This window comes from Nilaparvata lugens, chromosome 8 (assembly GCF_014356525.2).
Source record: "Nilaparvata lugens isolate BPH chromosome 8, ASM1435652v1, whole genome shotgun sequence".
In the NCBI taxonomy this organism is placed as follows: Eukaryota; Metazoa; Arthropoda; class Insecta; order Hemiptera; family Delphacidae; genus Nilaparvata; species Nilaparvata lugens.
This window is the reverse complement of record NC_052511.1, coordinates 26463951-26479181: the sequence shown is the minus strand read 5'-3', so window position 1 is coordinate 26479181 and position 15231 is coordinate 26463951. Positions and strand designations below refer to the sequence as shown.

The 15231-nt window shown below is 33.4% G+C and overlaps 1 protein-coding gene across 1 annotated transcript; it reads right to left on the bottom strand.

Annotated features, from left to right (window-relative positions):
• LOC111047114 (circadian clock-controlled protein daywake) lies at positions 1–13393 on the bottom strand. The gene is made up of 5 exons (XM_039434374.1): positions 12685–13393; positions 11165–11312; positions 10346–10488; positions 3334–3495; positions 1–1501 (listed from the first exon to the last, which is right to left on the bottom strand). The coding sequence occupies exons 1-5, from the start codon at positions 12776–12778 to the stop codon at positions 1323–1325; spliced, it is 726 nt and encodes a 241-aa protein (XP_039290308.1). The 5' UTR covers positions 12779–13393; the 3' UTR covers positions 1–1322.
• Positions 13394–15231: the final 1838 nt, after the last annotated feature.

Sequence of the window (15231 nt, the reverse complement as noted above, 5' to 3'; positions counted from 1 at the left end):
AGGACATTCTACTCATAACAATTACTCACTTTTCATATTTAATGGTAACTGTAGGAAACATTTAATGTGAAATACGTGTGCAAAGTTCCTTTGCTGAACTCAAGAAACCATTCCGCACTCACCTACGGCTCATGCGTAAACGTTTCTCTCGGTGCAGAAAAGTGCCACTTTGCGCACTAGTTGCACAACCTACTATTTTGTTAATTATTTACTTCACATGAAAGAAAAGATTCTGCTCTAAAATTCAATTTACAATGTAGATTTTTTTATAATTAGGGGTTTCCAAAATAAGCACCTTTGAATAGAGAAATCAGCCCTTTCTTATATATATGGAAATGTAGGTTAGATTTATATTGTATACAATGAAGGATATATTTTCCATTTTTCAACCTAATTTGAATTATGATAAGTGATTTTGAACCGCCTTGACGTGCCGAGAAGAATTCCGAGAAGATATCAGAGTTATTTCATTTTATTCGAATTTTTATTGAAAATCTAAAAAAAAGACGAGAGTGATCTTTCCAAGTCCGATGGCTTTATATGGCGAAAATAACAGAAAACTGGAAAAGGAACTGAAAATCCGAGATTTTGGTGCAGAAACTCCTGTAAAAAGCTCCAGAGCTTAAACATTTTAAAATTGAAATGAGACGTATAAAAGAAATACAATAAGATATTTTACTAACAACAAATTAACACATCTTTCTGAAAATTTATTCAATATCTATGAGTCTAGGAGGACAGCAAACAGTAAAAAATTGAAAGAGGACAGAAAAAAAACTCTATCAATTTGATAGAAGAAACAGTTCTCATATTTAAGAAAATTAATTCTTTACTTCTAGTTTTATAATATATTGTATTATTTGACGAAACTGTCAAGGGAGAATTCGCTCGATCATTTAAAAAATCAATTCATGTTTATAATTTAGTCTCCCTAGAATGGATTATGAATACTTCATTTATGATTACAATTTGAATACATTATTAATAAACAAGTCGTAATTAACTTCAAATTATAATACAATTGCAAAGCCAATAATAGGTTGGAAGCTTGAAATTGATTTAGCCAAATAAACTCGAATAGAAAATAAGTAATAATAAATGATCTTGCATACATCATTATGAATAAAGACCAATAATAAATGATCTTTCATAGATCATTATGAATAAAGACCATCAGTAAATCAACAGTAGAAGTTATAACAGCTTTCCATGTTCAAGTGAGGTAAATAGAGCTCTCATAAGCTGAATAGTAATTTATTCTATGTGATTCATAGAATGAAAAAATAAATTAGTAGAAACAAAAGATATAAATAATAAAATTTTCAGTCATAACCAGGCATCCAATCCCTTGATTGTGGAAACAGCATGTTGTATGGTATCCTCAAGAAAATATTGTTGAAAAATCTGGTGGTGAATCGATCAATCATTGGGTCAATAATAGGAATCAGTTCCCTCGAAATCGGCTTCCAGAATTGGTTCAGGAATCTGATAGCAAACATATCTGCAACAGAATAGGATAGTTTGATATATTATCATTTTTTTAAATTAAAAATATGGAAAGAGTAGATACATTTTATCCATATCATAGAGAGTATTATCCATTTTATATATAATGTGAATTGTATAATTTGTATTCAACTTGCTTTTATTGTAATGAAGCGTATTATTAAATAATAAAATTGTTATTCGTATTTCAAGTTAAAATATGTACCCATTGGAGGTGCTCCATTTATTTGACGTGTGTTCTGTTTGGTGAGGAGAACATAAGTTTGTGTGATAACCATCATTTGCTAGTCCAGTCTGTGTTGTAGTTCAGAATGTGAATGGGATTTCTGGGGAGGAAAGGAGAGATCCTACTGTCCAAAGTGACTCACAAAGGTGGGGGGATGTAGACTATCTGTACCTCCAGATGGCATATACCATGAGTAGACTGAAGCATTTTCTCTCTGTGAGGATTCCAGATTTACTTTTGGAGAACACTAGGCAATTTAGTGGGTATGCATCCAGTGTTGAGAGTGTGGCAATGTCGGAGGACGCACTACAATTGCCGTTTTCACAGAATCAGTTAATATCAAAACGGAAATTGTCGAACGCCTACTACATAACTGGGCTCCTAAGTCAGGAATGGATAGTCCCACAAAAGGTGGACTTGGCTTGCTAGACTTAAATTTGTGCGTGAATGCATTTTTCAGTACTCAGAATGTGGGTACATGTAAAACACTTTTTTTGATAAATGAGATTTTATTTACTTATGTGTGTAATATGGGTTGTGCCATACGCCTAGTAAATAAACAAGGTACCGCATTGGAGTCAATTATGGAAAGGGCCGGCCGTAGTTGCACCCTAGCTTCACCCCTAAGAAAATAATTGAATGAAGAAATTGAAAAATATGGTAGTCATGATATTGTTACCTGAATGCATTGATTCCGAATAATATCCTTTATTAATCCAAGTATCAAAACAGACGGTGCTTGATTGTATAGAAAGCAGGTTGATACATAATGATGGACGGTAGGTTCTTCAGAAGCACAGCTTAAGTTATTAAATGGTAAATTATTGTAAGAAATGTATGAAAAGAAAGTACAGAGAAATTCCATTATGGGTTTAAGATCAGCGTAGAGCGTTTTTATTTCAATTGAACTTAAATTCAAAAGTGAAAGAAACATAGCCAACTTTTTGGACTAGTGTATGAATCGAAATTCGGGGAAGGAACAGTTTTGGGCTGTGCTTGTTGGCCCTTCCTCAATCATTCTAATGAATTGTGTTTTGAGTGTCATTGAATGAATAAATAAATATTCAAGTGGTTCAGCTCTTCTAGAATTAAAATTGGTGTAACGGTTAACTGCTTTCGACCAATCAGAAACAGATCAACAACTAATCAGAATGATAATTGTAAATTATTTTGACATTAACTTGCCAACAGACAGTTGATGTGATAATTATATTGAAGGTTTATTCAATACTGCACGATCAAACACATTCATATGAATAAAAATAGAAAAAATGGAATAAATATTCATCTGGATTGTGAATAAGAGTACGGTAGTTGGTACAGTTTATTGGCTGACTAATATATATGATTTTGATAATTTATTTATTCATTTATTTGAGATACATATGAGAGCACAAGAATAATATCCCACAATTAACAGACTCAGCCTATTTTTTCCTTCAATGTCATAATTATATTATGATTGTAGTATTTTTACAATGAATAAATAAATTAATTGCTCTCTTAACACATAATACAAGTAAACAATTGAAAACGCAATATTCGCTGACAATCAAGGAAGAAAAAAATGGGCGTTGTAGAATAAAAGAATAAAAACTCACTTAGAAAGGCATTCTTTTCGACAAGATTTGTAGCATGTAGTTTGAGATTGCCAATTCCCTTGTTGCTGTGCAGATACTGGAAGTGCTTGAGCTCCATGTACTCCTCCCCGTCCCGACCTGTGATCAGGTCTCCTTTCACTGTGTACATGAATGTTACATCATCTGCAAAAATTATAAATACATTTATTTGTTTCAAGCACATTATGCTCCTCATACAAACGAGTTGAGTTGAAAAAATATGATGTGGCGCACTCACACAACTTTCCTTGCCGTTATGAAAATTGATCACCTGACGCTAGTGTTCCCGCGCATCTCAAGTCTACTATTCAAAGATTTGAGCCAGCTGGTGACAGGGCAATAACACTGGAGACATAATCATGAGGTCTGCTATCTCTTCATAGTGAATGATTTAATAGAATCAACAATAATTTGCAATTGAATAATCACATTTTCTCGAATTTAAAGCTTATTTTCAATTTTAGGTGAAAATGTTACTGAACATTAATTGTAGAGATTTTCATGCTCAATCTACTCCACTTGATTTTTTTTGTTTCAATTGTATCTGAAGCCTGATAATTGGGAATCTATCTGCATTGATGGGGCGGAGCTCCTGAAATTTTTACAGATATTGGAGTTGTGGCAGTTGATAGAGCTTATCGATGACTATTTTAGGTATGAATTTGATCAAAATCGTTGGAGCCGTTTCCGAGAAAATCACGAAAAACCCTGTTTTTGACAACATTTTCGACATTTTAGCCGCCATCTTAAATTGCATTTGATCGAGATTGTTCGTGTCGGATCCTCATAGTGAAAGGACCTTAAGTTCCAAATTTCAAGTCATTCCGTTAATTGGGAGATGAGATATCGTGTACACAGACGCACATACACTCATACACACACACACACACACACACATACAGTCCAATACCCAAAAACCAGTTTTTTGGACTCAGGGGACCTTGAAACGTATAGAAATTTAGAAATTGGGGTACCTTAATTTTTTTCGGAAAGCAATACTCTCCTTACCTATGGTAATAGGGCAAGGAAAGTAAAAATCAGACTATAGAATTATTTATCATAAATCAGCTGACAAGTGATTACACAGATGTGTGGAGAAGCCAGTCTATTATTTGTATCTATATCTATCTTCTATCTATCTATCTATATATATAAAAGCGAAATGGCACTGACTGACTGACTGACTCACTCACTCACTCACTCACTCACTCGCATAACTAAAAATCTACCGGACCAAAATCGTTCAAATTTGGTAGGTATGTTCAGTTGGCCCTTTAGAGGCGCACTAAGAAATCTTTTGGCAATATTTTAACTCTAAGGGTTGTTTTAAGGGTTTAAAGTTCGTCTTTTAGCATGTATTTTCTTTTCCTCCCAATCTCTTAATTATAATTGAAATTTCCATATCATATGTTACTATAGAACTATAATCTAGATAGAGTACCTCTTCGAAACAGTTGTTAACTGGCAACTAAATTAATAATTTTGTCAGGTTGGTATTAAGTTGAGTTGACTTTGTTAGGTTGGCACCAAGTTGAAGATTTAAATGCATTTATCGCGGAAAAATTGATTGGGCACTGCTACTCCAATCCTGGGAATATATTACTAGCCGTCAGGCTCGCTTCGCTCGCCATATCCGTTTAGCCAGACGTTTAGTCTGGACCCCCGACTGGATTGTCCTAACATATGATAAAAATGCTCAAATGTAAAATGCAGGCGAGCGAAGCGAGCCTGCTGATCTCATTCTTGGACGATCCAGTCGGGGATCCAGGGGGCGGAGCCCCCTGGCTAGACGGATATGGCGAGCGAAGCGAGCCTGACGGCTAGTATAATATAAAAGCGAAATGGCACTCACTGACTGACTGACTGACTGACTGACTGACTCACTCACTCACTCACTCGCATAACTAAAAATCTACCGGACCAAAAACGTTCAAATTTGGTAGGTATGTTCAGTTGGCCCTTTAGAGGCGCACTAAGAAATCTTTTGGCAATATTTTAACTCTAAGGTTGTTTTTAAGGGTTTAAAGTTCGTCTTTTAGCATGTATTTTCTTTTCCTCCCAATCTCTTAATTATAATTGAAATTTCCATATCATATGTTACTATAGAACTATAATCTAGATAGAGTACCTCTTCGAAACAGTTGTTAACTGGCAACTAAATTAATAATTTTGTCAGGTTGGTATTAAGTTGAGTTGACTTTGTTAGGTTGGCACCAAGTTGAAGATTTAAATGCATTTATGGCGGAAAAATAATTGATTGGGCACTGCTACTTCAATCCTGGGAATATTATATTACTAGCCGTCAGGCTCGCTTCGCTCGCCATATCCGTTTAGCCAGACGTTTAGTCTGAACCCCCGACTGGATTGTCCTAACATATGATAAAAATGCTCAAATGAAAAATGCAGGCGAGCGAAGCGAGCCAGCTGATCTCATTCTTGGACGATCTAGTCGGGGGTCCAGGGGGCGGAGCCCCCTGGCTAGACGTATATGGCGAGCGAAGCGAGCCTGACGTCTAGTAAGGTCTATAGTTTCAATCAAAGACATTAAAGAGGTATGCATCACGTTGACTGCCATGTGTACCATGTTTGTGCCACAGTGAACTTTACCACCATGCCGTGTGTACCAAAAACTGAACACATGACTATCTTATGTGTAAAGCTGCGTGGTATAAAAATGGTCCACATTTCATTGGTTTTCTCCATATGAATCGATAGTCATGGCCTCAGAGAGTAACAAAATGCGCTTAGCCTGTGCTATTAGGTTATGTTGCAATTATTATATGATTTTTGAAGAAAAATTATAATCCATGCTATTTTTCTTTAAAACTTGGATTTTTTATTTCAAATATTTGTTCTCATTGTTGATATTAAACACTCATCATATTTATAGCCTTTTTCTTGTGAATATAATTACATATAATGCATAATTTGAAAGGCATTGACCAATTGCCCTGGCATGACACATGGCATTGTCTTTCTTGAGCAAAATGCAAAATGTTTTACGGTTATGTTAACATTGAATGAAGTTATGTGATTGAATAGTAATATAATTTTGTGTTTTAGTGAACTTATTAACTTATCTGATGTTTTATGTAAAGTTTTTTGTGTAAATAATAGCCTAGAAAAGATGGAATAATTTTGTGTTATAGTGAACTTATTAACTTATCTGATTTTTTATGTAAAGTTTTTTTGTGTAAATAATAGCCTAGAAAAGATGGATAATTCAATTACCGATGAAGAACTGTACAGAATATTGAATAACAGTGAAGATGAAGACGAAGATTTCGACTTAGATTATGACAGTGATAATGATCCTGCTTATGAACCTGACAATAGTGCATTTAGTGATTCAGATCATGACATCAAAGTTGAACAAGATGGACATTTGATTGACAATGAACTTTGTGCACATTCAGATCATGACATGGAAGTTGAAGAGTTGTACAGGATGGACATTTGATTGTCAATAACAAAGAACCTCGTGCAGAAGAAGACAGGGGACAACAGAGGGGTGTTTGGGGCCCTGTGGGTGAGTCAAATCATCTTACGAAATTTGTTTACAACCCAAACAATGAAGATGTAGGTGTAAATAGTGATATGATTGAAACAATAATGAACTGTGAACCAAAAGATTTCCTTGAACTATTTATAGATGATACTGATTTGTTGTGTGTGAAACTAATAGGTATGCCAATGCTCGTAAAGCTAAACCAGGCCTTAACAAGTATGCTAGGATAAGGAAATGGACAGACACAAACAGGCATGAGATGAAGTGTTTGTGATGTTTATGGGACTAAATAAAATGCCAACCATAGGACATTATTGGAGGACAAAAGGCAAATTTATATCTGTGCTACCCAAATACTTGTCTCGTAATGGGTTTGAATTGTTGATGTCAAACTTCCACTGTGCTAACAATGATGAAGCTCCAGTAGGTTATCGTTTGCATAAAATCCAGGGTCTGATTGATTTGGTGTCTGAAAATTTCACTCTTGTTATGACCCCAGAAAGATCCATGTGCATAGATGAAAGTATGGTACCATTTAGAGGGCGAATCATATTTCGCCAATACAACAAATCCAAAGCACATGCTTATGGAATTAAAATCTTCAAGCTATGTGTGAAAGATTGCTACACAATAGCATACAAAATATATGCTGGAAAAGAGGCAACACCAGGATTAGAAGTCTCTTCAAAAGTGGTATTAGAGTTGAGTGCCCCTTATTTGAACTTTGGAAGGACAATTTATATCGATAACTGGTATACCAGTGTTAAACTAGCTGAAACCCTACTCCAAAATGAAAGTCATGTTGTGGGAACATTGAGAAAAAATCGTAAGTTCAATCCCAAAAATGTGATTGATAAAAAATTGAGGAAAGGTGAAGTTGTGGCCCAAAAAAATGATAAGAATGTGGTTGTTTTGAAGTGGAAGGATAGAAGAAAAGTACTCATGCTCAGCACAAAGCATGTTGATGACTTGGTGACAACAGTGAAGAATGGGAAGGAGACTACCAAGCCACAGATTGTAGTAGACTATAATCAAGGAAAGTATTTTATTGACCTATCGGACCAAATGAGTGCATATCACTCTGGTTGCCTCAGGAAGAGTGTAAAATGGTATGTGAAAATTGTATTCGACCTGCTCATAAACACATCTTGTGTAAATGCATGGTCAATTTACAAGACAGTGACAAAAAAAATAAATTCAACGGATTTCAAGGAGGCAATCGTCAACAGCTGGCTTGATCAGTGGCTGCAACACAGAGGAGGAATAGCAGAAGAAAATCCTGAACCAATACCACCTCAATCTACTGCAACCCACAAACTCATAGCAACCACAAGAGGACGCTGCAAAAGCTGCTACAACAATATAACGACTACTTTCGGGAGAGCGGTTGCTGTGAACAAGACAAAAAGAGTTGCATCAAAATGCAACATTTGCAATCAAACAATGTGCAAAGACTGTTTTTTAAACTGCACAAATCAAACATTTGAATATGCATAGACGTTTCCATATATTTTATTCACTTGATTTTTTCTTTCTTTAATAAATTATTTTCATACATTTTTTTACATTTATCACTTTTTTATATATTTTTTGTAGCATAAAAATTCCATAATTATAATGTTTCAAGCTATTTTGAGTCTAATTTCTCACTTCATTTACACTACCTAGCAGAATCAATTTTGTGATGGATTTCCAAAATGAATTATGACTTGACTTAGTAACAATTATATTTATTATTCATTTGCCTATTTATCTTAATCAATCACTGATTTAAATAAAATAAAATACATTCAATTCTGAGGTAGTAACAGATCAAATTCCAATATTATTCTACTATACAATGTGTGGCACAATTTTGGTACACATGGCTTTGGAGTGTACCAATCAGTCTATCAGGCCATGTGCACCAAAAGTGTCCCACACTTTTTTTGATGAAATTGGTGAATTTTATCATTTTAGCAAAATTTGAATGTGGAAAAAGCTAAATTCAAAGGAATAAATTAAGAAATTGAGAAAAAAATGCTGTGGCATGAATGGAAGTGTCATGAAAAATTGTTTGGCAGTCAACGTGTTAAGCTGGGTTTACACCAAAGTTATTAACAAAATGGTTATAACTTAATCCTTATAGATTCTATTAGATTGAACAAAAGTTGACAAACACATATGTTTATCATGTGTATGATAAGTTATGTTCAATCTAATATAATCTAAAAGGATTGAGTTATTAACATTTTTTTAAATAAATTTGGTCTAATCGCAGCTTTGAGGTCTTTGGTTTCAATATTTTGTTTGCAGTCATGGTATTATTATGCGTGCCCATCAGTATCAATATTCTCGCATCCGAAAAAACTAATTTAATAGGTGAATAAAAATAAACAAATGAACGCTGGAGAACTATAATATTTTTGATTCTAAAAAATCAATTTTTATCAGATAGAAAGATCATCACGGAACTGGATGAATTATATCATATGGAATACAAATTCAAACGTGAACTGAGTTTGTTAACATTTAAAACAGTTGACATCTGGTACTTGTGGATGAGAATACTGCGTGAGGTCTACTGTTCACAGAACTACTAGTATTAGATGTAGATTGGAGGAATAGATTATTTTCATCACCTTTGCTTATATTCACATTATCACACTTCTAATATATCACATTCTTCTGCTGTTTCTCCAATCAAACAATAATAACTGACCCTGAAGATAAGTTAAGATCCATGCGCCTGTTATTCCTGTTGTAAGGGTGACCTCTTGAAGTGAACCCTCTCTTCCTTTCTCTCCCTCTCCTTCCTCTTGGAGAGGGTTCGGAACCCACCTCAAGCTCATCAAGCTGTAGGTCAACTCATCTCTCTTCATCATCTGTCTCATTACCCACGCAAAAGCCTAAAGCTCATGTGAGCATCACCCTCAGCAGAAACAAATAAATAAATAAAAAATACTCAAAACAATAATATTGAAAATAAAATATGTCTGAAGGCATTCATGACTTTGGAAAGGGTTGAATAAAAAGTTCACTTGATAGAATATATTAGACTAGATATACTAGTAGGCCTACTAAACAGAGCACAAAACTTCAAGAGCATCAACTAATTTTGGAGAGAGAGATTAGATTAGATTTTCATAGATCTGATTTTGGAATAATTTTATTTTTCAATGGCAGATAACGAGACTAGTTAAATTAAAATAATAAATCACACCTTTTCCCTATTATTATCATTGTATTATAGAAAGTACCGTAGCCATGTTCTTCGTGAATTTGGAATGTGAATCCAATGAATGAATTAAATTTTCTATCTTTACTTTTATTAGGCTATAAAATACAGTTTTGCTTATCTATGAAGAATGGAATCTGTTGCGGGTAGTTGGTTCTGATTATCAAAAATGTTATCTTGTAATTATTTGATTACTTTTTCTTGTAAAGGATAATATTTCAATTTTGCCAAAATAGAAAAATATTCTATTTGATTGTTTTTTTACTTACAAAGAGTAAGGTTGAAAAGTCCTTGTGTATTGATGGGTATCCTGGCTATATTTCCCACTAATTCATATTTGCCAATAGATTCCAAGCGATCGTAGTGAGCTTCAAATTCCAAAATAAGCTTGGTGGGATCATTGACTTTTGCCCTATAGAAAAAAAATCATTCATCTTATTAGAATTCAACAAATAACAATTTATTGGTGTGTTTAAATCCCATTTTTATTGCTAGTGGAATTTTATTACTCAGAATAAAGATGAACACTGAACAGCTTTGTTAAAAACAAAAAATTGACGTAGCATGAGCAGCTTTTTCTTTCTTCGTTCAGTTTTATATTTGAAATAAATATATTCTGATTAAAATATTGGAAGGGCTAATTAATATTCTCTACACTAGCAATATATAACCGCAATGAAAGAAATCTTCAAAAGAACCTAGCAACAAAGATTAAAAACCATGTACCATTGATTTTAACTAAATAAAAAAAAAGATTGATTGAGTACCTATACTTCATTTTTGTAGATTAATATATATTCTGGCTTATGCACTTATATACAATAGCTTACAATACAGCAAAGTTTTAGATGAATTTACATAATATAATAAACCAAGAAAATAATTATTACTGTATATGATATAACGTATAAGGAAAGAACAATTTGGAATAACTATAGATAATATTGTTATGAATCTACATAAATTGGCGGAGCTTTGGACATATCAATAAATAAGAGGATACTAGAGACTGGTGGTAGTGGTTTCAATTTTATTTTTTAATACTTAGATGAATGACTAGAAACTTGTAATTTATTGTAATGAATTACCTGGCATCCACAACTTTGATGTTTGATAATTTGTAAATCTTGACATCCTTGACCTTGGTATCCCCACTAACCATGCTGCTCTTGTATGTGAACTCCATGTCATCCATCTCCATGGGGTCTAATGATGGCAGTCCCAATTCAGGAATACCTATTAAATACCATAATATCTAAAAAATTTAAAACTGCAAACATGAATACTGTATTGAAGTAGAATAAAAATATCATTCAGAACGCTTTTATATTTCAACAAAAAATATAAAAGTGACTATGGGAACTCTGTAGGTCTATATGTATGGGAATAATACAATAATTGGCTTTGCAATGTGAAAATTGCGAAGGAAAATGTTTTAGGATTTAAGAGAAAATTGGCCAAGAATGCAATAATTGCCTTCTCAATGTGAATTTAACAAAGGAAATGCTTTAGGACTTGACAGAAAATTTGCCTAGTAAGGTACCGGTAATGATTATTGTATTCAAGCTCAAAAATTGTCAAATAAAAATTAATATTGCTTGATAAATTGACAAGAGATTTGAATCAGTAATATATTGAACTAATGATAGGTACCTCCAATTGTGTTCGAATGTAAAGAATTGCAAGATCCTTATCATTATTATTTCATTTTAAACATTAAAATGAAATACTACAATATAGTGGAATATAATACACTGGGGCAAAATATAATAAAGGAACTAGCAATTCTCTATAATTAATGTTGTGCAAAGGCTAAAAATAAACTTTCTACTGGTGATATTTTTCAAAGTTTTTCGATTTGTATACTCTCAAGCTATCAAAATTGAAAAGTTTTCTCAGGAAAACATTTTTTTCGATCATTACTTTTTGAGATATGAGCGCCTAAAGTTCAAATTTTTGTGCCAGAACATTTTAAGTTCGGTGAAAGATAAAACCATGAGATTTTAAGGATAGATTCTCCATGGTATTGTTGATCTAATAAAACAAAAATTTTCTGAAAATATAAATTTTTGATAAAGTCAATTTTCTAAAAATGACCAGAAATAACTTTTAGTCGAGTTATTTTCGGTAAATTGAATAACTTTATCAAAAATTGATATTTTCAGAAGATGTTTGTTTTATTAGATCAACAATATAATGAAGAATATATCCTTAAAATATCATGGTTTTATCTTTCACCAAACTTGAAATGTTCTGGCACAAAAATTTGAACTTTAGGCGCTCATATCTCAAAAAGTAACGATCAAAAAAAAGTTTTCGTGAGAAAACTTTTTAATTTTGATAGCTTGATCAAAAGCTTTGAAAAATATCACCAGTAGAAAGTTCAATTTTAGCCTTTGCACAGCCTTAAATCCTCAAGTAGCTCTATCAAAGCAAGGTAGATAGATAAAATATGCTACTTGATTAAATATCAGTGTTAAGTGAGGTTCACAGATTTTAAATATTTGCAATAGGAAAAATATTTATCAATCAGTTTTAAACGTGAATCGTTTGATAATTTATAGTGATTTACAAAATAATAAAACAGCATGTATTATGGCAATCATACCTGATTTCACATTTGGGACTAGGTGTTGTATTATATCTTTTATGCACTTATTGAGATTTGGATCATCTCGGTAGCATACCTCCATCAATGGCATTCCTGGAAATAATAAGTGGAGGGTCAATTTGAATAAATATGTGACAGCAGAAATGAACTACTATGCAAATGGAAATTGCAATATTTATAGCTCTCGAATAACTTCTTTGAAAATGGTTGAATCTTGAATATAAAAATATAAGTTTGACGCATAAGTTTTTTTATATAACTTGAAATATAAGCTCCTCAAGAAAAATTTGAAGCAACGAATTTCAAATGAACTCAATTGGTTGATTTACCTTAAAGCATTTTTATTATGATATACTACTGTATAGCCTATTCTTCAACACAAAAATATGGAATAGGTACGGTTGCAATAGTTACATATTTATTTGTAATAAGTTAATATTAGAATGTGATAAATAATCGAATAGAATAGAGTTGATTATTCATTTTTAAGACTTTAATAAGTTTTATGTCCTTCCTTTGGATAGTCTTCCAATAAGTTTTATACAATTTTAAATCTATATCAATAATCTAGTAAATATTTACAAAAAATCACTTTACTGTTCACTAAAAATATTTTTAATAGGCTGATAAGTGACAAAACTTCACTGCTGTCTTTACCATTGATTTATTGAAATGATGATTACTAGCTTTGGTCCCAGCACCAAGAATCTCGAAAATGTACAAGCCTCCGAAACTAAAATAATCAAATTTGAGATTATAGGAATAATAAAAAATAGAGCATAGAACTTAAACTAACAAAACTAATGTCTCATTTCTGAGATCTGAGACAATACAAATCTGTACCCTGCACGTTCAAGAACACTGAAACATAGCACTAGTCATCTTTTCTGACTATTTATCATCATAAAAGTGTAAACTAATTGAGAGATAGAAATAGAAGTAATTGAGATGTGAAGTAATTGTCAACAATAATTAAGATACTGTATATCATCAACTATTATACTAATATCATCTTACAAACGTCGTGAACCTATTTTTTCATTTCAACCTGGGATGAGTTAATTACTCAATTCATATTTGTAGAAAAATAATAATTTCTAAATATATACGTGAAAAGATCGCCAATTTGAGTAACATTTTGAAGATAATAAGGAAGTTGAATTCCCCACCTGATCAGATTTTTTTCTTCAATTTTCAATGACTTCAGTTTTTTTTATGGATTTTGTCTATACTCGAATGTTGTCTAGGTCCTTAGAAAAATCTAGGGACCTATACATGATAGATAGATAAATGACTTTTATTTACACTTTACAATAAAAGTGATGTGGGCGAAATTGAGGCAATAGAAGCCCCCTCTTCCATTTAACCCACGATGATGAGTTACATAAAAATAATAATATACATTACAATTTGAAATTAAATGATAATTAAAAATTATAAGGAAACTAATAATCAATTTGCTACAAATTGAATAAATTAAGAGGAAAAAAAGAGAAAACTAAAAGCAAGAAATCTTAATAGTGAATAAATCTCAATCACACAAAACATTCACACACACACACACACACACACACACAATCACACTTACACCTCTAAAGAACATAGAGTAAAACCACCTAGTTAAGCCCTCCCCCCTGATCCAGGCCACGACAGCCGCACTGAACCGGCGTTGACTGTCGAGCAGCCTAATATGAGCTGGCAGTGAGTTCCATAATCTAATCGCACTAACATGGAATGACTTATTATATAGCTCAGTTCTGTGAATTGGAACGGACAATGAGCAAGCTCCATGACGCGTCCCACCCCTGCCAACATCACCCATGAAGCGAAACCCCGCTGCCAAGTAATTGGGAGACCGAGATTTCAAGAGTTTGAAGAGGAACATGAGTGCATGGAGACTCCTGTATTCGTGCAGTCTTAGAAGTTTGAGCTGTCCAAAGTATTGAGTAATATGTTCGTCACGTCGTAAACCAAAGATGAAGCGCACACAGTAATTCTGAGCGCGCTGCAATCTCTGAGTAAGTTGAACATTCATGTCCATAGTCACTAAGTCACAGTAGAAAAAAGGGGAATATCAATGTTTTAACTAACATGATTTTAGTAGGAAAAGGTAACAGGCATGAGGGAGGAGAGTGGAGGAAGCGACACAACAGAGAACTTCGAGACCTTTATAGGGAGCCACATGTAGTATGCGAGTTCAAGTGTAGAAGGATTAGATGGGCTGGGCATGTTTTGAGAAGAAAAGAGGACAGCAATCTCAATCAAGTGTTGAAAAGAAATCCAGAAGGACGACGACCGAGAGGAAGACCACGACGGAAATGGTGGAGTCAAGTGAAGGCCGATATGGAGAGAATTGGAGCAACCGAGGAGGACGCGGAGAATCAAGAGAGGTGGAGGGGCTTTGTTGGTGCGGCTAAATATCTACTTAGATATGTATGGCCATGGCAGTAAGTAATTAAGTTGAATGTTGTCTACCATAACTCTGATAATAACAAAGGATCAGTCTATCCTCTATCACAGTAGGCCTACTTGAAAAATTGTAAC

What these genes read in the sequence shown, in the direction of transcription:
- LOC111047114 (XM_039434374.1), bottom strand. Translation starts at nt 12,778, where the DNA reads ATGCCATTGATGGAGGTATGCTACCGAGATGATCCAAATCTCAATAAG. An exon ending in AGTCCCAAATGTGAAATCAG is followed by an intron (nt 11,313 to 12,684) that starts GTATGATTGCCA and finishes GGTATTTAATAG; the next exon opens with GTATTCCTGAATTGGGACTG. An exon ending in ATCAAAGTTGTGGATGCCAG is followed by an intron (nt 10,489 to 11,164) that starts GTAATTCATTAC and finishes TTTTTTCTATAG; the next exon opens with GGCAAAAGTCAATGATCCCA.